Here is a 23,808-nt window from a genome sequence, read left to right as displayed (position 1 = left end):
GAATTTCTAACAAGTTCCCAGGGATGGCTGACGCTGCTGGTCTTAGGACCCCATACTTTGAGAACCACTGTACAGAGCCAAGTATCTGACCTCATAAGATGCTGCAGTATAGGGTGGTTACGCCAAAGAGATTAAAGGTGGAGACTTGATGTCATCTTTGCAGGTCATGGTGAAAGACACGCAGGGAGCACAGAATCCCCCTTAAGCTGGTGTCTGTGCCTGCCGCCCCCAGAGTCAAGTCCCAACTACAAAGTCAGATGCGCTGCGCCCTTCCCGACGCAGGCCGCGGTGAAGGGTGAAGGAGAGGCGAGAAGAGGGGAGTCGTGGCACCTTCTCTGGGCTGGGGCCCTGCCTACCGCAGGAGGACGGAGCTTGAAAGGGTCCAGGGGCCAAAGGCGCGTTCCCCCACAGGCCGCTGCGGGAGAGCGCAGGAAGTCCCCCTCCGCGGCCCCGCCTGCGCGGCGCTCCGCTAGCGGTCGGGGCGGTGCCGGCGGCAGCGGCGTGGGGCGGGCCGCGGCGACCCCCGGTCCCTCCCCTGGGCCGAACCGCGGCTGCACTCGAGCCGCCCGGGCCGGGTAATCGCAGTTGCCGCCGCCCGGCTGGCCGGGCCTCGCGGTGCGGAGACCCCGGCGGTGTCGCAGTGCCCGCGCGCCCGCCAGCCATGGCCCAGCCCGGCGAGGAGGCTCTGCCCGGACCCGAGACGACTGTGCAGATCCGCGTCGCCATCCAGGAGGCCGAGGACGTGGAGGAGCTAGAAGACGAGGAGGAGGGGGCGGAGACGCGGAGCGCAGGGGACCTGGCCCGCTACCTCAGCCCCGGCTGGGGCAGTGCTAGCGAGGAGGAGCCGAGCCGCGGGCACAGGTAGGCGCGGGCCTGCGGAGGGGGACCCCGAGGCGAAAACGCGAGTCGGGGTAGCCGACAGCGCGCTGCTGCTCCACTGGTAGAGGGGTTGAGTCAGCCCCGCCAACGGGGAAGCGGCTCCGGGTTGTCCCACTGAGTCAGAACTGGCTTTTGGCGGCCGTCTGTTCCCCACTCCGCAGCTTCTTAACCCGGTAAGGCTCCCGGAGCTGGCGGCGGGCATCGGAGGGGCCTGGACGTGGGGATGCTCTGGGATCCAGGAGGCGGACCTACATGGGCCAGCCTAGCCATCCCCTGTTCTGGAGGAGACGTCCCCTCCGTGTGGTCTCCCCAAAGACCCCTCCCTAAAGCTCTCCCAACAGCCTAGCCTTCACCCCTGAGGCTGGACCACCTCCCCTTGAGAGTGGTCCTTTGGGATCCTTCGTTGCCATCATCGCCTTAGGGTGGGAGCAGGCCGGGCGCAGCTGACACTTGCTGATGGGACTTCCAGGAGCCGTGATTTCATAGTTGGAGAGACCTCTTGCCCTGATTTGAGGTTTCCCTGCTGTATCTATACCACCCCTGCACCCGCCGCCCCCCACCCCGGGAATCCCCAGTTTCACATAGGCGTCCCTCCTGACTTCTCTGCCTGCAACATCATCTTGCTGCCTGGGACGGTGGGGGTGGGGTTCCTGGTTGATAGATGGCTTGGAGCTGGTATGGTATGGCACCTGTCTAACCTTGCCCCTGGCTCCTGAGCTTTGTCCTCAGCCAGATACCTTTGGCTGTGTCCACTAATGCCCAGGTCCTTCAGAACTGTGATTGTTTGGTCCTGCTGTTGAAAGGAGATACAGTATGGAGTATCCACAGGAATGATGAGGATAATAACAGAACTTGCAAATTCTAGGAAATGCCAAGAGGCATTTGTAAGAACCCTCTTTCCTCTGAGACTCTGAACAGGCTTTCAGCTGTTAAGGCTCTGCAGGATCATCCTTGGCAGGCATATTTACTTCACTGGGAGAATACTGAAGACTGGGTGTAAGGATACTGGGACCAGATCCATTCCCCAGTTAAAAGGGTCTGGACTTAGGAACCCAGAGATTCAGGGCAGACCAGAGGAGACAGCTAACGGAAGAGAAAAGTCGAGCCCCACCATTTAGGACAGGAAAACTGTACCACAACATATGACACAGGAGATCTATCAGCACTTTATATACTAAAAAGCCTGATTCATGCAACTCTGTGCTTAGTACTGAGGGCATAAAAATGATGAAACTGCAGTAACTGACAACTCAGAGTCTTGAGAAGCAGCCACCTCCTCACAGAACTTCAGAGGTCATGTAAAATAGCTCTGAGTGGTTTATCCTTCTGATGTTATTTTTCTCCTGCCTGTGGACAAATAAAGCTGGGCCTATCTTGGAAATTAAATTAGCCAGGATTAAAGCCCTGCTTATTTTCTGAGCTTTGAAAGATCCTCTATGGAGGTCTAGGAGAAACTGGTCCTCAAACAGGGGTGGGCCTCTTGCCTCACCCCTCACACTCTCCCTCCAGAGCTGTCCTTTTTCTTTCCCAGCTCCATTGGCTTGAGGCTCATGAAGTGTTCAGTGTGAAGCAGTTCCTGCTGCCCACCGGCTTAGAGTTGACCCCAGAAAAATCTCTGGGGTTCCTGAGGGTAGTGGAGCTGACAGAACCCAGCAGGCAGGCATCCAGGGCTTGAGGAGATGCAGCCAAGAACTGGATAAATGCTGTCCCCAGTTTGGACCCAGTCTGGTGTGTCAGCAGCCACCGCCCTGTGTGAATGTTCTCTGCTCCCGGCGCCTATAGGAGAAAGCCCAGATTCCAAAATCTGCTTGTTCAAAATGTTGCACCCACCTACATGATCCCCTCAACCCGTGGCTTTCTTCCCGGCCTGTCTTGTTTCATGCTCTTGCAGTACCTCATTTGCTTCTAGTTCCCTGAACATGGGAGCCTGTTTCCTTGTCTGCGTGCCTCTGCTCTCCCACCTCTAGATCCTCTGATTGATTGATTTGTCAGTCGAACTTCCCTGCCTTCCCCCCAAAATCCCTCCCGAGCTGGGTTTGTTTCTTCTCCTCAGAGTTGCTATAGTGTTCTATACATTTTAGACCTAACACTTGTAATTCCATACTTCTGTCTCCTCCACAGGATGTGAGCTCTGTGAATCCAGGGATCATGCTTGCCTTTTTCTTACTATACCTTCAGTACTTAGCACAGCACCTGGCATGTAGTAGACACACAGTGAACTCTTGCTGAATGAATGTGTGTCTCTGTCACTAAACTCACTTCATCCTGATTGAAAACCATATGTCTTCCTTCCCTTAGACAAGAAACTCCTTGAAGGCAGTTGCCTGTCCCACACCTCTTCATATCTAGACCCTAGCCTAACAGCTGGCTTATCCCAGGGAAACAAGGGATAAATGCACAATAAAAAAAATCTTCATAACTTCTAAATGTTCATTAGTCTTCTCCTCCTGTCTCATTCATTTAAAAATATCTTTTATTTTAACTTTATTAACATAAAACTTTCAAATAAGGAAAATATGAAAGAATAGTACTCGAGCATTCATTTACCCACCCATTTAAGTTTAACAGTTGTTATTATTTTGCCGTATTTTGTGGGGAGGTGGTATTGGGTATTGAACTCAGGGGCACTCAATCACTCATCCCCAGCCCTATTTTGTATTTTATTTAGAGACAGGGTCTTACTGAGTTGCTTAGCACCTTGCTTTGGCTGAGGCTGGCTTTGAACTCACGATCCTCTTGCCTCAGCCTCCCAAGCCACTGGGATTACAGGCATGTGCCACTGTGCCCTGCTATTTTACCACATTTTTGATGCATATATAATGTGTGTGGTTTCCCCTGAACCATTTGAAAGTACGTTGTACACAAGATTTATACCCTGAATATTTTGTTTTGTAACACTTCATAATGACATTTCCTGTAAAATCAACACACAATTATTCTAGCTAAGAAAATTAACAATAATTCCCTTATATAATCACTGAGATCATCTAATAGCCAAATTCCACATTTCAAGGATTCCCCCAGTTATCCCACAATTGTCTTTTACAGATGTTACTTTTTATCCTCAAATTAGAACCCAGCCAATCCAGGTTGAGGCATTTGGCCATTATGTTGCTCTAGGATCTTTCAATCTAGAACATTCCAACCTCTTTTTCCCCCCTGATGCTTTATTATTTTGGACAGAAGAGGCCAGACGTCTTACTGAGTGTCTTACTTATTGGATTGGTCTGATTACAACCTCATAGTTTCATTGAACTTGCTCCTTTGTACCATGTATGTGCTTCTTATAAACTGAAAGTTAGGGCTAAGCGTTGGAGTCAATCCAGATGAAACATTCTGGCAACAATACTTCATAGGCTATGTGTGAAACTTCACCTCAGGAGGTATTCCACCATTAGTAATGCTCAATTTGACTGTTTCGGTAAGGCAGTTTCTCCATTATACCCGTATGTTTTTTTCCCTTTGTAATTACGAATAATTTGTTAATTTGTCCATTTTGTTAGTTCCACGTATCAAACTTATTGATTTGTGTATGTTGAACCATCCCTCTATCCCAGAGATAAATCCCTCTTGATCATTGTAAACAATCCTTTTATTTATCTATTCATAAAAAGACATAGTGGTCTTGCTATGTTACTCAGGTAGTTCTCAAACTCCTGAGCTTAATTGATCCTCCTGCCTTAGCCTCTTGAGTAGCTTAGACTATAGGCATTTGCCACCAAGACTGACAAATGATCCTTTTCATATGCTGTTAAGTTCAGTTTGCTATTCTTTTGCCAAAGTTTTTTGCATCTGTGTTCATCATAGGTAACTGTAAACTTCTTTTCTTGTAGTGCTCTTGTCTGGCTCTAATACAAGGGTAATACTGGCCTGGTAAAATGAGTTTGGAAGGATTCCCTCCTCTTCAATTCTTTGGAACTGCTTAAAAATGACTGGTATTTGTTCTTGTTTGGTAGAATTTAGCAGTGAAGTCATCACATCCTGCTCTTTTCTTTGATGGGAGAGTTTTGATTACTGATTCAGTTTCCCTACTTGTTATTGATCTGTTTAAATTTTCAGTTTCTTTATAACTTGGTCGTGGTAGGTTGCATGCTTCTAGCAACTTACCTGCATTTCTAAGTTACCTAGTCTTTTTTTTTTACTATTCTTTTACCCGTCACCTTCACCTGATGGTGTTAGCTTCCATTCATGATCCTCACCTGGGTCCATTGCTTCACTGGCAATTACTAATTGGTAATTTTCTAATTTTGCCATTCTTTGTAACTTGATTGGTTAACATTCTTATGTAAAAAAGAGAGTTGCCTCATAATCTGGATTGATCAAGGGTTAAGGAAAAAATAATTCTCCCTTAATTACCAATTTTTAAAGAGAGCAGTTGGTGTAACAATCACAACAAATACTTAAAATGAGTGGTCTCCCTCAAGTTTGAACTCACTTCCTTTCTCATGCATGGATTTTTATTTGCTTACTTTTCAATAATGAGCTATGATCGTTATTCTTGATGTTCAAAGTGTCTATAATGTAGCTCCGGGAGTCCCCTCACACTGTTTTTAGTGCATCCCTTAGCAACATGTTCATTAGTCTTTGAGCACTTCCTTGCTTTGGGATAAAAGATATTTCAGCCTTGATTTTTTTTTTTTAAGAGAGAGGTGAGAGAGAGTGAGAGAGAATTTTTAATATTTATTTTTTAGTTTTTGGCAGACACAACATCTTTGTTTGTATGTGGTGCTGAGGATCGAACCTGTGCTGCCAGGTGAGCGTGCTACCGCTTGAGCCACATCCCCAGCCCTCAGCCTTGATTTTTATTTTCCTACTCCAAGCATGGAATCCAGCCATTTCTACAGAAATGCATAGTTTTTCAAATACTAGTGAGAAAGTGTTTAGGAACCAAGATCTGGAATAAAAGTGCTAATTTCTACTAGGGTATAATTGCTTTTATGGTTTTTCAATGCAACAAGGATAAAAAATATTTGCTTTTGAAAGATAAATTTATATTGGTAATTCCTATTCAAATTAAACACTGCAGTGTTTTTGCTATTTTCTTATTTTATTGTTTACACTGATAATCTTGATTCCTAATGACATTAATGCATTTTCTTATTTTGCTCTGTCTTTATAATATGTCAAAATGAATCAAATTTATAATACTAAGCATTACTATGAATTATAAAACCCACTGAATACAACAGCTTTTCATTTAGCAAACACAATCATCTAGGTTTCCTCCTCTCTGAAATGTTTCAGGGACATTGCATGGGCTACATTTTACCTGCTCTGGGTCATGACCATAAAAGTCTCCATTTATTAATGCCAATTTATGCCAAATGTGAAACTAAGAGCTTTACAGACATCATCTCTACTCCCTACGACAAACCATTATTTAGTTTTGTAAAGGCATTCACCAGTTATACTCCTTTTCAGGACCCAGGGACTAGGTTGGAGCAGCATGGCTGAAGACATGGTTAGAAAGGAAGTTTTCTTTGATGGGAGAACTTTCGGGCCACCCAAACAGAATGTGGACTCTGTTAGTGGCATCTAATGTGATTGTTCCTGTGATGCCTTTTCCGAAGTTGAGAACATACCTGAATGTTTTCAGCCTGTCTCACTGAAGAGGCTTAGTTTTTTGGTTTTGGTTTTTGTGGTGCTGAGGATGAACCCAGAGTCTTGTACATGCTAGGCAAGTGCTCCATCACTGAAGTACACCTCCATTCCAGAACCTTTACCTTTTGAATCTGCCCTCTTGTTTTTATATTGCATTATCAACTTGATTGCTCTTTTGGACCATTTCTGATTCGTTATCTTATTCTAGAAGTGAGTCAAAAGAAACTTCACACAGATGGGTCTGAACCCTAGTGTTTTTCATAAATGATATTTCTCCTTTGTGTTCAATATCCTTGTTGCTAACCATCATTTTCCTGTTCTTAGTGGCCAAATACTGTATTAGACCATGTGATAGGATAGACATAAGTTCAAGAAATCTTTCCTAGGTCACAAGTCAGTGAGGATCTCATTATCCCACCATTTTCATTTGAATCAATCAACATACCCAGTTTAACATGAAATCTTTAGAAGTGTTATGCTACAAATCATTTTTGTTTTTCCAAATCATTTACAAATATAATGAATATTTTAGCACTGATCCATGGAACCCAGTTACCTGTTTTGTGTATCCTCTTCTATTCTTTGTGTCCATTTCTAGCAGACATATAGTAATAACAGGAAGATTTCATAATCATTCCCATTTATGTATTTTTTTTAAAAAAAGAAAAACCAATACTTAGGTATAAAGCTTTTTGAAGTCTTTTTGAAAACCTGTAAAGTACGTATTTACCAGTAACTGTGCTTCCTTCCTCCAAGAACCCTGGTAGGTATGATTTACTCCTACAACAACTATTTGTTTTATCTTGTTGATTCTTTTAAAATTCCTACTATGTGAAAGGCTCTGAAATGGTTGTAGAATGGAAGGAGGCAATATGAATCCTACCCTCAACTTAGGGTTCACGGTGCTAATAAGATATGCACCAAGTAGCCACAATACAACTATTCACAGAGGACAAGGCATTCACAGAGATGGGAACAACACACCAAGGCAGAGAGTCTGGGTAATTTGTGACACAGGGAACTGTGATCTTTCTAATTGCTTGGAGCAGAGGATCTGAAAGCAGATAGATGGAAAGTGTGGAAGCTAGGTACAGCCAGATTCTAAAAGGATCTGAATATGAAGCTAAGGACTTTAGATTTCATCTAGTAGGTAATAGAAAACCTTTTATTATTAGTACTACTACTATTATTATTATTGTTAAAGTAAAGCAGTGAAGTAAAGTAAACAGCTGTCCTTTAAAATATGTAACATGGCACATAATGGAGGCGGCTGTAGCCCAAAAATACAACACGAGAGGAGGTGGGAGGTGGGAAGTCAGAACTCTAGAAAGGCTCTGGTTGGGAAATATATGAAAGATGCAAGAATAAAAAGGGATGCAAATATCTGAGAGGTGATTTAAATTCTTCCTTTAGAACCATTTCCCAGCCTCTCTGCCTGCCAATGAAAAGTAGCAGGCAACATATCATTTACTTTCAAGGAGGAGAAAAGAAAGAAGACTCTTTTCTAAAGGAATTGAATGTACTGATGTTAAGGTAAAACTGGTAGCTGGTAGCTGCAGAGTAAACCTTCTTTTAGGTAGAGGACCCCAACTGAATGAGTCCTTGCCTATTCACCCTAAAGAGAAGCCTGCCACTTGGCATGCCCTACCCATGAAATACAGAGGGCCACCTAGAAAAACAAATTCAATAGGAGCATAAAACCACCCACCCTGCCAAGAAAAGGCAACCTGGACGTTCATTCTTCAAAATTAATAGCTGTGGAGCTTGACTCCCTTTCCTTACGTGGAGGCTGTATGTTGTGATTTTTCTGCCAAAGAATATAGTATAGAAAGAAAAGGAGTAATTTTGCTGTAGATAAAGCACATCAGACCGGTGACCAAGGTTACTACCCACTGTTACTAAGTTTGATTGATACTTTGTACTCTAATATGATGTAGCTGAGCATGGAACTTTACCTCTATGGTCCTTCTCCCCAAATCCTGTGACCCTAATCTAATCCTGACAAAAACATCATAGAAATCCCAATTGAGGGACATTCTATAAATAGCTAATCAGTACTTTGCAATGCCTGCATGATCATCAAAAACAAGAAAAGTCAGAGAACTCACAGCCCGGGGAGCCCACGGAGACCTGACAACTAAACGTAATATATTATCCTGGATAGAATCTCATAAGTAAAAAGTTTAAAATCTGAACAAAGTATAGACTTTGGCTAATAATAATGTAGAATTATCAGTTCATTAATGGTAATAAACATACCATACTAATGTAAGATGTTAGTGATAGGCAAGCCTAACGTGGGGTATATGGGAACCTATGTGTACTATTTTTATAGCTCTTTTATAAATCTAAAAGTGTTCTAAAATAATTTTTTGAAAATAGTTTATTGAAGATTTTAAATGCAGAAAAAATGAATTGCTTACTAATCACATGATGGCTATCAGTGGCATGAAAGTTAAATGGAAGAACTGACTCTGGAGGACACAGAGTTGATGGTGTTAGAAACAAACAAGTTTAAAAGATTCATGCTTCAATTAGTATCCTGAGATAATTTAAGCCACTGCGTGAACAAAAAAAGAACAAGGTGCTCTTAAAAGGGAACAATCCGAAGGCCAAAAAGAGTTCTTAGAGACTAAATAAATATTGAAATTTTAAAATTCATTAGGAAAAGTCAAAAGATAATACCATGAAATCTCTTAGCATGTAAATCAAAGACAAAGGCAAAGATGGATAACACGAGAGAAAAGGTACATGTAAAAGATTAGTTCAGATGCAGTTAACTAATAGGACTTTAAGAAGAGAAATACAATTTTAGTAAATTATTTTTCCCTTAAGGGAAAAATAAAATGATAATAATAATAATAATAAAATAAAATGGATGAACTTTTAATTTTTAGTATCTGTAGACAAAACATGGAATATTAGAGAATAGAATGAAATATTATGAACCACAGCAAAATGAAATAAAGGTACATCTGATTGAATTTGGAGGGTTGGACATGGAGGGAGTGGTAGAGGAAAAGCTAGGCCAATAGTATGCACGTGTGTATGGTGAAGAATAATTGAAAAACAAAGATTGATGGAATAAGAAATCATGTTAAATGTATCATTTAAAACAAATAGAAGGCTCATGGAAGATTGAAAAATAAAAATTTAAAAATTAAAGAAGGGATTTGGGGATATAAGTGACCCCAAATTTTCATTTTGGACATCGGTGGAGAATAAGCCAGATAAAATAACTACAAACACATGGAGAATTCTGAGTCCAGCTGATAAGGATGTGAGTAGATCAGCAGGGTCAGGCTGGGGTGGTGATGAGGGGGAGTGGAGAGTTTGAGGTGGACTCGGGGGATATTGGTATAATGATTGAGCTTACTACAAATGCCTCATTTATCAGAGGTAACTGGACAGCAAAAGTGACCCTCACACTAGTACATCCTACTCCCAAATAACAGCAGTCAGTGCTGTGTAAAAGCTCAACTCCCACAAGTAAGACGTGCCAGGAAGAAGGCAGTGTGCTCTCTCAGCCCTACTGGCGCCTACGCTGGGGCCTCCTGGCTCTCCTCAGGTCTGCTATGTCTGCTTTCCTCACCAAAGGTGAACCTGTCTCAGACTGGATGGAGAAGAGGAGGTCTGTCCAGCCAGGCTTGTGCAGATCTCCCTGGGGCACACCTCCTCTGCCCACCTGTTCTGTGCCTGGGACATCGCCAAAGAGCTTGTTTATCACATTCAGGTGCCTCTTCTCCATCTTGGTCTTCTTGCCCTGCTACAGGATCTGGCACTGTTGACCACCTTCTTGATGCTCTCTGTCCTCCTGGGCTTAGGTGACTTGACTTTTATGATTCTTCTGCCAGTGTGTCTTTTGGTCGCCTCTTTTTCCTCTCATTTCTATGGTACATATTCCCCAAAGCATCTGTCCTTGACTCTACTTTGGGTCACATCCAAACTGGATTCTTCAGAGACAGTGAGCAGATGGCTACAAAGGAATAGATTATGTCCCCAGTGAGCTAAGAAACCAAGTTTCTCTTTATAACCAGTGGGGAGGATCTTGTGACAGGACCAAGTTACTCTGCTGCGCTGTCTCCCAGCTACTGGATTCGAGGGTGGGCACCGTGAAGAGGGAAGAACAAGTAGTCTGTGTGAAAAGCCTGCGGCCCATGGCAGAGCACACATGAATGTCAGGAGTGGGAGTTGTTATTATGATGATCCTCCACACTTGATAAAAGCTTGATTTTTTTTTTTAGGTGTTTGGAGACAAAACCCAACCTTTTATGGCTACATGAGGAGTCTAGTTCACTCAGTGCCTCTGAGGAACGCAGTTAGGGCATAACCTAGTCCCGGTTCCTAGGGCCTCCATGACAAAGAGCCCCCAACTGGGTGGCCTAGAACAGCAGGCATGTGTTGTCTCGTGGTTCTGGACGTCCAGAGTCTGAAGCCAAGGTGTCCGTAGAGCTGTGCTTCCTCTCCAAAGTGCTGGGGAAGGGTCTGTTCCAAGCTTTCCCCCAGCTTCCAAGAGCAGCTTGTGCTGATGTTGGTTTCTGCTGCATTACCTCCACCTCTGCTCCACCTGCACGTGACATTCCCTGTGTGCTTCAGAGTCCGTATCTGCCCTTTTAATAAGGACCCCAGTCGTACTGAATCAGGGGTCCATTCTACTCCACTATGACCTCGTCTCTACTGGGGCCTTGACCCCATCTCCAAATAAGATCCACTTCTGAGCTTCTGGGCTAGGACTTCACCTAGGAATGGTGGTTATAGGGCCCAGTTCCACCCCTGATTCAGTGTCTCCTTCTGGCCTCAGCAGCACCACTACGAGTGGGGGCGAGAACGAGGACCTGGAGCAGGAGTGGAAGCCCCCAGATGAGGAGCTCATCAAGAAACTGGTGGATCAGATCGAATTCTACTTTTCTGATGAAAACCTGGAGAAGGATGCCTTCCTGCTGAAGCACGTGAGGAGGAACAAGTTGGGCTACGTGAGCGTCAAGCTGCTCACCTCCTTTAAGAAGGTGAGGTGGATCCTCGGAAGCCACTTCTGGGATCTCAAGGGTGCTGGGGGTTGTGGCAATCACTTTTTTTTTTTTTAGCCTCTCTAGAACCCTGTTGACTAGCCATTTTTTTATTAACTCTGAGGCATTAGAAAAATGATGAACAGAATGGATTTAGGGTCATTATTAACAATATACTTGCACACTATGAAAAGGGTCCTGGGTGTTGGGCCAAGTCTCAGCTGTCCAGTTATGAAACACTGGGACTTGTTCATAGTTGAGTGCCCAGGAGGTTGCTGCACCAGGACAGGGGCACTTGAAGGCCTTAACAGATATCCAGAGCCTAGAATGACACAAAATCTAGGCTTTTCATTTCTCAAGTTGAATATAAAAAGGGAGAGAGTGAGCACCCAGAACCAGGGAGCTGAGCCTCTCCAAGACTCCAGTGTGATGGCAAGGTCCTCACCTATACCACAGAGAACTGCTGAAACTGAGCAGCAGACTGCTTGTCCCTGTTGTGCCTACTCCAGCATTTGGGCTCTGAACTCCCTGCTTCTCGGGGAGTTGACAGCCCAGTTGGAATAAGAACTCTGTTTCCCTTGGGGGAAGTGTATTTACTAGAATGGAAAAGAATCACACGGCCCGTTGCATAATGGGCTGTGTAACAAGTGGGTCCCAGCCAAGTTGCCTGTGCGCTTTGTCAGAGAGCACTGGGGAGGAGCTTTGCTCCTTAGAGCCCTTCTCTGCCTCACCCACAAGTGTGCTCTTCTCTATCTATCTATCTATCTCTATCTCTTCTTTATTCCTTTATCATTCTTTCTATTTGCTGAGTGCCATATTATGTATACAGGAGGTACAAGATGAATTTGGGGGCTGGGGCTGAGTGGTAGAACTCTTGCATGTGTGAGGCACTGGGTTTGATCCTCAGCACCACATAAAAATAAATGAATAAAATAAAAGCATCTGTCTATCAACAACTACAAAAATTTTTTTTTTAAAAAAGATGAATATGGTATTCTTTCTGCCCTTGAGAAGCTCACCATTCAATAAAGAAGAGAGACCTGTGGCATTTTACCACAGAACCCATTCTACAAAAGACTGAAGAAAGTATTGCTAGGAATTAGTGGATCAGAGCAAGTAACCCTGCTTGGAGAATCGAGAACGCTCCGCAGGGGTGTGAGATTGGGATAGGATCTTGGAGGATGAGCAGGAGTTGTCAGGGGACAGGAGAAGGGGAAAGGAATCGCATGTCCAGAGAACAGTGAGAGAGCTCTCCCATGAAAAATGTCTGCCAGGGATCCCAGAATGAAGCCTCCAGTAGAACTGCCCTGCACATTCCTTTAGTGCTCCCCAGGGACCTCAAGAGCCAGCCTGTTTTTCTTTCCTTTTTAAGCTTCCACTTGTGGATCTATTCAGGAATGTTCTTCTCTGTTGAAAATCAGCTACAGAATACAGACAGATGCCCTAACACCCCTTAAATAAAAACGAACACCCTATTCATTCAAAGGGTTTCCTGCTAATCATAATGGGAAGCATGTGACAAAGGTTGTAAACATAAGAAAATTACAAAGTTTCTGAAAATCTTGTAGAGTTCTTCTAGAAATTGCACAAGGGTAGAAGCTGCCTGGTTCCTTTTCTAAGGTGGCACCTGGACACTCCTAGTAACAGGTCAGTACACAGGCCTAGGATGCTCAGACTCTAACAGAGCTTTCCTAGAGGACCGTGCTGCCCGTGAGTTCTGAGGCCCGTGGTTCTGCCAGAGCCTGCTTCTCCCTCCTTAGGATGTGGTCTTCCACAAACTTCTCAGCCCTCTGAGTAAGGCAGCATTTGCCTTCCCCCAAGTACTCCTTACTCAGACTTCAGGCTTAGGAGGCAGTTGCTTCTTCTCTCTGAAGGGTACCCTCCCTATCAGTTTTTTGAAAAGGTTCCACCATGTCTCACCCCAATAGAGCCATTGCCTGGCTTTCCCGCAACGTCACCATGACCAGCAATCATCTTCTTCACACCTAAGCCTGCTTCTCCTTGGCCCATGTCACAGTGATCAGCCCACTGATTCTGTGTGTAGATGATTTGTGATTCCTACACCATAAGCCTAAGTCTGGCCATTTCCTCCAGAGGAACATTGTAGAGTGGACAGTGCTCTCAGTCCAGAGCCTGTCCATTTTCAGGTTGTCCCAAGGTCTCCCTGTCCCACCCAGTTAAGTGAGCCTTCCTTCCTTGATTTCCATGAAGTTTCTGCTGTAGGCTTAGGGGCACCTGGAGTTCCCGATTCCTTTGCAGAGCAGCTTCACTGGCCTGGCCTCAGAGGACTCTGATTTCGCCACTCTTGGCTCAGGTCACCTACCCCACCCACCTTCACTGTTTCTTTGGGATGATTCATTCTCCCTGGCTTTCCCTTCACCGGAAGTGGGCCTCTAGAAAATTACTATTTTACAATATAAATATAGCTTTCATATACTGCAACATCAATATGCACAATTTCCATCAAGGGAGGGGGAGGGAGGGATTATTTCATCATTCTTTAAGAGGCTTAAGCTGGATTTAAGTCCCAATTGAAGCAGTCCATGTCATTTTCCAGAGATATTGCAGAGAAATAGAGAAGATCTTTTGGAACCTTCTCTGTATCAAATGCAGAAATACGACTTCAGAGAAGGGTTTGAATGTCACAATCTCCAAGTCCTATCAAAACAATAGCACCTAAAATTTGAAATAAAAACAGCACATGATTATTGAATATTCTCTGGGAGCAAGGCACTAGTCTAAATTTTACATGTAATGGTGTGCGTCTTTATGTGTAAATGTGTATTTTTATTCATTCAATCTTCATGACACCTGTATGGGGTAGACACTACTAACATTTCCAATTTACAGATGAGGAAGTTGAGGCACTAAGAGGCTGACTGTTGAGGTCTTGTTGCCAGGTGGAGGTGAGCCTTAGATCTATATATACAACAGCCTTGATCCAACCTACAGGTTTAACCTAGACACTTGTGCAGAATTAAATATTTCCACTGTCATGGAGTGTCCTGTTGGACAGCTCTGAACTGTGCTGCCCTCGTCTGCAGATGTAGAAAGTGTTTCCATTCATCAGATATTTGAGTGCCCACGCAGTCAGGTATGAGTCTAGATATTAGTATTACAGGCATGAGGGAGAGAAGGAAGGGAATTCAGCATGCTTAAATGTAGACAAGGACATTAGGTACCATTTCAGATTTGCTGTATGTTTTTTAGGTGAAGCATCTCACACGGGACTGGAGAACCACAGCACATGCCTTGAAGTATTCAGTGACCCTTGAGTTGAATGAGGACCATCGGAAGGTGAGGAGGACCACCCCCGTCCCACTGTTTCCAAATGAGAACCTTCCCAGCAAGATGCTCCTGGTCTATGATCTACACTTATCCTCCAAGCTGTGGGCTCTGGCCACCCCCCAGAAGAATGGAAGAGTGCAGGAGAAGGTGATGGAAAATCTTCTCAAGCTCTTTGGGACTTTTGGAGTCATTTCATCAGTGAGGATCCTCAAACCTGGAAGAGAGCTGCCCCCTGATATCCGGAGGATCAGCAGCCGTTACAGCCAGGTGGGGACCCAAGAGTGCGCTATTGTGGAGTTTGAGGAGGTAGAAGCAGCTATCAAAGCCCACGAATTTATGATCACAGAATCTCAGGGGAAAGAAAACATGAAAGCTGTCCTGATCGGTATGAAACCACCCAAAAAGAAACCTTCCAAAGATAAGAACCATGATGAGGAGCCCTCTGCCAGCACCCACCTGAACAGGTCCCTGAACAAGAGGGTGGAGGAGCTTCAATACATGGGGGACGAGTCTTCTGCCAACAGCTCCTCTGACCCTGAGAGCAATCCCGCATCTCCTATGGCTGGCCGACGGCATGTGGTCACCAACAAGCTCAGCCCCTCTGGCCACCAGAATCTCTTTCTGAGCCCCAATGCCTCCCCGTGCTCAAGTCCTTGGAGCAGCCCCTTGGCCCAACGCAAAGGTGTTTCCAGAAAGTCCCCACTGGCTGAGGAAGGTAGGCTGCACGCGAGCACCAGTCCCGAGATCTTCCGCAAGTGCATGGATTACTCCTCTGACAGTAGCGTCACACCCTCTGGCAGCCCCTGGGTTCGGAGGCGCCGCCAAGCTGAGATGGGGACACAGGAAAGAAGTCCTGGGGCAAGTCCCCTGTTGTCTCGGAAGATGCAGACTGCAGATGGGTTACCTGTGGGGGTGCTGAGGCTGCCCAGGGGCCCTGATGACACCAGAGGATTTCATGGTGGACATGAGAGGAGCAGGGCCTGTGTATAAATGCCTTCTATTTTTAATACCAGCTCCATGTGTTTTCAAGGTTCTGACAAATACCTGGCATGACATAGAATGGAATTCAGTCCTCTTTGCAAGATTTTTGTATACATGTAGACCTCTTAATTTATATATTTGTAAGGCATATAAATTGTCTGGTACCCTATGGTTTTGAGATCATCTTCTAGTTCGTATCACCCATTTGTCCCAGCATGGCCATTATTTGGATAGTGCCTGATGTGTGTGTGTGTGTGTGTGTGTGTGTGTGTGTGTGTGTGTGTTGGCTCTGAAAGGCTGTGGGACAGAGGGTGCCTGGAGAATGTCTAACAGGTCCCATTTTGGAGACTGTTTCCCCACCACCACCCTGCAGTGATGGAGCTGTCCTTGGTAGGCCATACTAGGGCTTCCTAAGAGCCAAGGTGAGTCTTGTTGTTTAATGGCAAATAGATAAACTTATAGCATGGTGTCTTGTAGGACCAAATGTATGTTCCCTGTCAAGTGAATAAATAATTAAACACCCACTGGAGTGTTGACTCTGAAGTCATAGATGGTGCCTGACAAAAATTGTTCCCATCTGAAAAGGTTGTGGGTGTTGTGCCGTGAGGCCCTGAAAAGCTCAGCAGGGATACATGTTTTCAGTGTACCCCAGGGCAGCCCCGAGCTCTCCTCGGAGCTCCCGCAGGTGAGAGTTCTCCCATCACAGTGAATCTCACTGAGCAGGAAGCTTAGCATGTCATGATGTTTCTCTAGGTAGGGTCCTAAACCAGCAACAATGACATCACCTGGAACTTGTTAAAATGCAGATTCTCTGTCCTGCCCAAGCCTTCTGAACAAGACACTCTGGGACAAGAACCTGGAATGTGGGTTTTGACAAGACTCCAGGTGATTCTGTTATATGCTTAGAGTGAGGACCATTGGTGTAGACCAAGGTTGTGGGTCTGGAGGTGTCAGTTTGACTCTATTTGTGACCTTGGGAATGTACTAACCCCTTGAGCCTCCTCATTTCCCTGGGAAGTGCTTCGTCAGGATGCCTATCTCTGGAATGCAGTTGGCCCTCTGTAACTGCAGCCTTTCCCTTCTCACATGGGTTAATGTCCATTATCATCTGGGAGTAGCAGAAAGAGCACTGGCCTCAATTCCAGTGTTGACTTTCCATCTACTATTTTAGGGTTTTAATAGAACTTGTGGATAAGTATTGGACAGCGATTATTTGCCTGGAACTATACTAAGAACTTTCCATGCATGATCTAATTTAGTCCTCCCAACAGCCACATGACAAAGGTCCAGGTATTATCTCTCTCTTTTATATGCAAAGAAACAGACTTCATGTGGGTAACCAACTCAGTGGAGTTAGTGGGGCTCTGGAGCTCACACTCTTAGGCACCAGATGGTTCTCGACATTGGGAGTCTCACCATCCAAATTCACAAGTTGCAAACCAAAGGTGCTAGGATTTGCTGAGTGCCCTCCCATGTCGTGCTAGGCATTTTGTTAGACCTCATACAGGATTTATATCAGTTTTACACAGGAAGCTGCCGAGAAATTGTGAAAATGGAAGAAGCCATTGAATATAAAGAAGTACATTTTAAATTATACAGTTCTGTATCAAGAGCAGGCAATTATTATCCGGTTAGTAGGATGATATGTCCCTTGAGGGTCAGAAGAATTCCTGCCAACTGGTAAGTGCCTCCAGGAGTTTTTAAGATTTTCCCTTCCCACTACTACCTGCTGTAGGTAGCCCAAGGGCTTGTGTCTGGACCCCAGGCCTGCAGTGAGTGGCAGCCCCCTCCAGCCTCCTCCCTGTGTCTCACCCCCTACCTCTGTTCCCACTGTCCCTGCCTGATCCACCAGCTGCTCCAGGACCACCAGGCCATCTGGGCTTCCCAGTGCTTCCCAGAGTGGTCTCATCCATGCTGTTCCACCCTTTTCTGTTCTAACACACACACTGCAGCTCTATTTTAGATAAGTTCCCATGGAGCATGATTACTTTTTAAAGTACCTACACCTTCACCTTTATATATGAAGATGGATGAACTTGGCCTTTCCTCTGTGGTATTGTCCTGGGTGGTGTTATCAAAGAGCCCTGAATTTTGAGTCAGCAGAACTGAACTCTAGTTGTGGCTTTTCTAGTGAATAATTGTTTGACCTTGAGCAAGTAATCTCTCTCTTTGATTCATGTTTTCCCCATCCAATCAGTGGCTAACAATCAGATGTTCCTTAAATAACACCCACCTATGGGCAAAGTGCTTTATGAACTGGGAGAGAAAGTACCTAAAAAGCACTTTGCAGATGTTGGTCATTACTCATTCTGCTCTCTGATTATCTCCTCCAAAGACAAACCTTCCTCCTTCTCTCCATGTGGGTTTTCACCCTAGCTTCATGCTAGAATCACCTGGAGAGCTCACCCTAAGATGTTCTGATTTAACAGGTTCTGGGTTGAGGCTCCCTCCAGGATTGTAATAGGCAGTCAGCAATAGAAGCTCTGGCCCATTGCAATGAGGACGGGAGACTTAGGGACATTGGTTCCTTTGTCCTCTTTCAGGGCTTGGTCCTGGTCTTTTCTGTAGACTTCTCCATGTGGTGCTTATAGTAGTCCAGGGGCACCTTGTTGACAAACCTGCTCTTTCTAAGTCTCTGGGCCAAAGCTTCAACTGCAGCATGGTCTTCCTGTTTGCTAGCATGAAGCCTTTCTTGAACAGCTTGACTGGGAAATCCGGCCAACAGTATTTTTACAGATGTTTCATTCTTTTTAATGAAAACCAGCTCCCTCTCTGCACTGGGACATGAAGCCTGCTGGACATCTCCCCTTGAAGTGCTGGCAGAACATCCTCACTCAGAACACGTCCAAAATACCACCTTGTCTGCCACCCCCTGCCTCCACATATGAGCCCACCTGCTTCTCCTCTTGACTTCCCATGTCAGTCATTGATGTCACCATCTCCTGAGCCACCCAGACTGGAAAAGAGACTGTGTAAAAAATGTGGAGAACACAGGCTCTGGGGTTCGCCTGCCTGGGTTTAAATCCTATTGGCTGTTGACAAATGGCTTAGCCTCTTTGTGCCTTGTTTTCTTTCCCAGAAAAGGTGAATAATAATTTCTACCTTCTATGGTTTGTTAGGATTAGGTGAGTTGATATCTGAAAAGCTTGCACATGGTAAATACTCAAAGACTGTGAAGCTGCCATGTTTATACCTTCTGTTTCCGGCTCTCTCACATTCACACAAGAAGCCGGAGTTATTGATTCTTGCTCTGAAATATTTTATACCTGCTTCCTCCTCCCTGAGGGCTTGACTTGTCCCACTCACACTTCTCCTAAGGTCTGCCTGTCCAGCCCTCCTTAATTCTTCCCATCATACCACCTTATTCATCTTACTAAAATAGAATTCTGGTCACATAACTTCTCTAAAACAACAACAACAACAACAAAAAAAATACTGGCCACCTCTTTCTGTACATAAGGGGAAAAAAGAGACAAACTGCCCTGTATCCCCTGACATGCTGTGCATCTTGTGGAGAAGACCCTCTGAATATTACTCAGTGGGTCCACATCCTTTTGGAGTGTAGGGCAATATCCTGAACTGTCAGGCCAGAGTCATAACCGAAACATGTCCATGTCTGTGTCTCATTTACTCTTGCATCACTCCAGGGTGTGGCTGGGTTGAAAACAGCTCTGTTTGGTTTCTGCCACACAAGACTGAAACATGTGAACAAGTATTTTTTGAAGACACATTATTTATTGATTATTTTTAAATGCTTTTCCCTAAAACATGAAGTAGCTTTTTCCAGTAATTTTCATTCACATACACAGCTCCTTGTAAGCTGTAAACATGTTGAAAAAAACTCAGAGACTAGCAGCAAAGGTTCGAGGAGGAAAGGATTGAAGCAGCAATAAATGTCAACTTATTCTCAATACCAACACAGATCTTGGTGTGTGCTCACTTCTTCATGGAAAAATAATCCCGAAGACTACAGACTTAGTACTTCATCCTTATAAAGCATCCTTATAAAGCCTCAGGATTAGCTCTCTGTGACTTGGTCAGTGGGGATGAGGTTTGCCAGCCACTCAGTGGTCTGGGAGCTAGAATAAATGGGATATGGAGCGGGAGGGTGCTCATCTGGTGTGTGTATAACGGCCATGGGCAAACCAGCTACCTTCATTTAGACCAATTTCTATATATGCAGCTGTTTGCACATTACCTCTGATTTGGAATCAGCTGTAAGACAAGCAGAAGCAAGGTACCCATGTGCCTTGTGACTATACACAGACATTCAATTAAACTCCACAAATATTGTGGAGCAATACCAAGGGTGAAAGAAGCAGGGGGCTAAAGTGTTTTGGAGGAAAGATGAATCCTATGATCCTTGCCTTTATCTGTAACTGGAGATTGCAGTAGGTTCACACTCGCCTTCTCAACACTGCACTAGTAGTTAACCCACCTTCAAAGATGCACTTAGGAAGATCAATTTGTTGTCCAGAGGTAGCCCAAGGCAAATGACTCCCACCATTCTGCTATCTCAGCGCCCTCTAGTGTCCAAACTTAAATATAGCCTCCAAGAGGATCACAGCCAGGACGCACCACTGAGAGTACACGCCTGTGGTTGAGAATAACAAAAACCCTAGTTTAAATTGCAGCCTTGTCATTTGGCAGATGACAAGACATGCCCCTCTTCTTTAAACCTCAGTTCCCTTGCCTGCAATATGAGCATAAGCATGCTCACAACACCAATGGTCTTGTAAGGATTAAAGGGGTAATTTGTGGAAAGCAAACCATCCTAGCATAAAGAAATTGCCCTAAAAGATATGGTGTCACTAAAACTGTCAGATATAAACTCCTTCTAAGTCAAAAGGATGGGAAAGACTTATCTAGAGCACTCGTCACTTTGTGTTATACTCAATTGCTTATGCTCCATTTCTTTGCTTCCATTTGAGCCACGTGGAAGGGACAATGTATGTCAACACATAGTATCTGGCCCTCGGCAAGAGCTCAGGATTTATTTATTGGGTGGATACTGAATAACGACTTCTTTTCTATCTTTAAAAATATTGTAAAGTGTCATAAAAATTTAGTGTTTTCAAATATCTAAGAAGACCCTCTTGTGAGCATCTAGATTCTAAGGGCTCCGTGATTCAGCATTGGTTGGCAGCTTCCCCTTGTCCTGAAAAGCTTTGGCCCTGAACTACACCATGGAACCTCTGCAGGTCTCATCATAAGGAGTAGAAAAGCATATAATGCATAACAAAGTCTGGGATGGTGACTCCTGAGCTCAGAACCCCTGAAAAATCTGAAGAGTGAGCTCCGGGGTTGGATGGGGAACTTGTTTAATAGGGTGGAAGCCAAGGAACTTTGGGATCTTCAGAAGCCAGGACCCAGGAAACTCCCTTGCTGCCTTTCTCCTGTGTGAAATGAGTGACAGTTCCACCTTGAAATGTCTGGAATACATTCTGGTGGGCCAGCCTGACAGGTGAATTCAATTACCACAGTGTTCTTCAGTCTCTAATACGTCATCTTAAGTTTGCCATGAGGCAGAGTACAGTGAAGAGCAGATAGACACAAACAAATGTTTTCTTTACCCAAAAATTATCTTTATAACACCACGAGTCTACAAACCTGCCAACAAGAACCTATAAATGGGATAGACAAGCGTTTTCATTTTTAAATACAAGAGAGATGTTAAGAGATGTTAAGTATTAACTGGGTTAATACTTTTGAGGAGCTAAGATTTGGGGGCAAAAATCTTGTTTTTGTTTTTGTTTTTTTCTCAGTTGTACATCCCTTCACAAAATGGAGAGGCTGACTTTGACATGGAGAAGTGATTAGCAGCTGGTAGCTACATTATAGAGTTCGACATCTGTATTTGGGTAGAGTCTTAAAACAATTTAAGGAAAATGGAGTCTGTAAAACTTTGAAATTGACAACTTCACAGGGAACTTAGCAGCAGACCAAATTAAAGTGCTGGGCTCTGCAGCCTTTGCAGACAGGCACCAGAACAGATTGGGGGGGTCATAAAATGATGGTGAGGAATCCCTGGAGGGGATTTAGTCTCTGCATCCATCCAAATCTTGCCATCTATCCTTGGAGAAAAGAGTGGAGACCCCTCTGTGAAGAGCTGGGATTCCTTTGAGACCAAAAGAGGAGCTGCACTGAGATCTTATTTTTAAAATAGTATAAAAAATAAACTATCCATCAACTTCAACATCACCTGTTTGAGAAATCATATGAGATAAAAGGTGTTGATAGTTCATTGGATTCTTGTTCCATGGTAAGAGCAGGAAACAGCAGGGGAAAGAGCCATCTAAAAATTTTTATTACTATAAGGTCCTTAGCATCTGGACCATCTTAAGTGACAGCTGCCATTTTAAGGAAAAAGTTTCACTTGGGTGTTTCTGAGAAAGGCTTCACCACTCCCTCATCCCAATCCAACCCCTAACTGGCCACATTGGGACCCACCAGGCTCTGATTCCTGAGCCGGCTCCATAAAAGTCCCAGAACTCAAGCCTGCTTTGCCTCTCTCCACTATAGAGAGATGGCCTTTACTTGTCAGCTCTGACAAATGAACTCTGGTGTGTATCTCTGCCTGGTCTCTGTCTTTCATTTCTCGCTCACCCATCTCTCGTTCCTCACGTGTCTTCGTTCCCCTTGAAGTGCTGGCAGAACATCCTCACTCAGAACACGTCCAAAATACCACCTTGTCTGCCACCCGCTGCCTCCACACATGTGCCCACCTGCTTCTCCTCTTGACTTCCCACGTCAGTCAGTGATGTCACCGTCTCCTTGCCTGCAAGCAAATACAAAAGTAGAGAGTACAATGAATTCTAATATGTACCCCAGATTCAACAGTTATCAATTTTTCTCACATTTACTCCATTGGTTCCTTTTACTCTCTGTTTTGTCTAAAATATTTTTAAACAAATCCCAAACTTCATTCATTTCACCCCATACCTATTTCAGTGTATCTCCTTAATAACTTGAATTGTTTTTTATCCTGTTTGTGGTTGTGATTTCAGGGGTCTTAAGAGGAAAAACTAGTAAATCAGAATTCATTTAATTAAAGACAAAATTGTTTAAAAATAAATTTTTAATTTATTAAAATGTATCTATTATAAAATTATTAATTATATGACAAGGTAATAGGACTTGACATTTTAACATTAATTATGTAACAAATAACTAACTAGAAAATGCTGACTAAACATTATAAAACAACATTAAAAATAAGATCCCATAAACACCCCATAATCCAATCACCTTGTTTTAGTAACTGAATTTAGGAACTTTTTCTTTCATCTTTAAAAAAAAATATTTTTATTGCTTTATAACAGACTATTGGAAAATTCCATAAAATGAACACAGCTGTGTAACTATGGCCCTAGCACCCCAGGTTTGTTTGCTTTTTTTCTCTTGCAATTTATTTGGTCATCGTCCTATGGTCCCTCCCACACTGGATTTATTCTTCCAAACCTCTGTTTTCTGTAAAACGGCTATTAGATCAGGACTTTCTTCAGGGTCCGGATCACAGTGCAGCGTAATAGAACCCACGGTAAAGGAAAAATCATCACACCAATCCTGTTTTCACTGAAATTTTGTTCATCACCGGGTGGTTTATTTTTGCATTATGATTTCTTTAGAATATGCATCAAGTGTTATTCATTTTTTTAATTGGTTGTTCAAAACATTACAAAGCTCTTGACATATCATATTTCATACATTAGATTCAAGTGGGTTATAAACTCCCAATTTTACCCCAAATACAGATTGCAGAATCACATCGGTTACACATCCACATTTTTACATAATGCCATATTAGTGACTGTTGTATTCTGCTACCTTTCCTATCCTCAACTATCCCCCCTCCCCTCCCCTCCCATCTTCTCTCTCTACCCCATCTACTGTAATTCATTTCTCTCCTTGTTTATTTTCCCATTCCCCTCACAACCTCTTATATGTAATTTTGTATAACAATGAGGGTCTCCTTCCATTTCCATGCAATATCCCTTTTCTCTCCCTTTCCCTCCCACCTCATGTCTCTGTTTAATGTTAATCTTTTCCTCCT

The 23,808-nt window shown here is 44.0% G+C and overlaps 1 protein-coding gene and 1 long non-coding RNA gene across 3 annotated transcripts in view; one reads left to right on the top strand and one right to left on the bottom strand.

The window, feature by feature from the left end:
- Positions 1–23,808, bottom strand: part of LOC113182091 (uncharacterized) — a 511,795-nt gene that overhangs the window by 391,219 nt on the left and 96,768 nt on the right. The gene's annotated exons all lie outside the window — the stretch shown is intronic.
- On the top strand, positions 587–16,261 carry Larp6 (La ribonucleoprotein 6, translational regulator). 2 transcript variants are annotated; one of them, XM_026387804.2, is made up of 3 exons: positions 587–861; positions 11,285–11,486; positions 14,697–16,261. In XM_026387804.2, exons 1-3 carry the CDS (start codon positions 662–664, stop codon positions 15,762–15,764), a joined length of 1,470 nt encoding a protein of 489 aa, XP_026243589.2. In that variant the 5' UTR covers positions 587–661; the 3' UTR covers positions 15,765–16,261. The 2 variants fall into 2 exon arrangements, with proteins under 2 accessions (XP_026243589.2, XP_026243587.2); XM_026387802.2 differs by having other exon boundaries at positions 11,282–11,486.

Source organism: Urocitellus parryii, chromosome 6, assembly GCF_045843805.1.
Source record: "Urocitellus parryii isolate mUroPar1 chromosome 6, mUroPar1.hap1, whole genome shotgun sequence".
Taxonomy (NCBI): domain Eukaryota; kingdom Metazoa; phylum Chordata; class Mammalia; order Rodentia; family Sciuridae; genus Urocitellus; species Urocitellus parryii.
The sequence above is the reverse complement of the archived record's forward strand: the minus strand, read 5'-3'. Positions and strand labels throughout refer to the sequence as shown.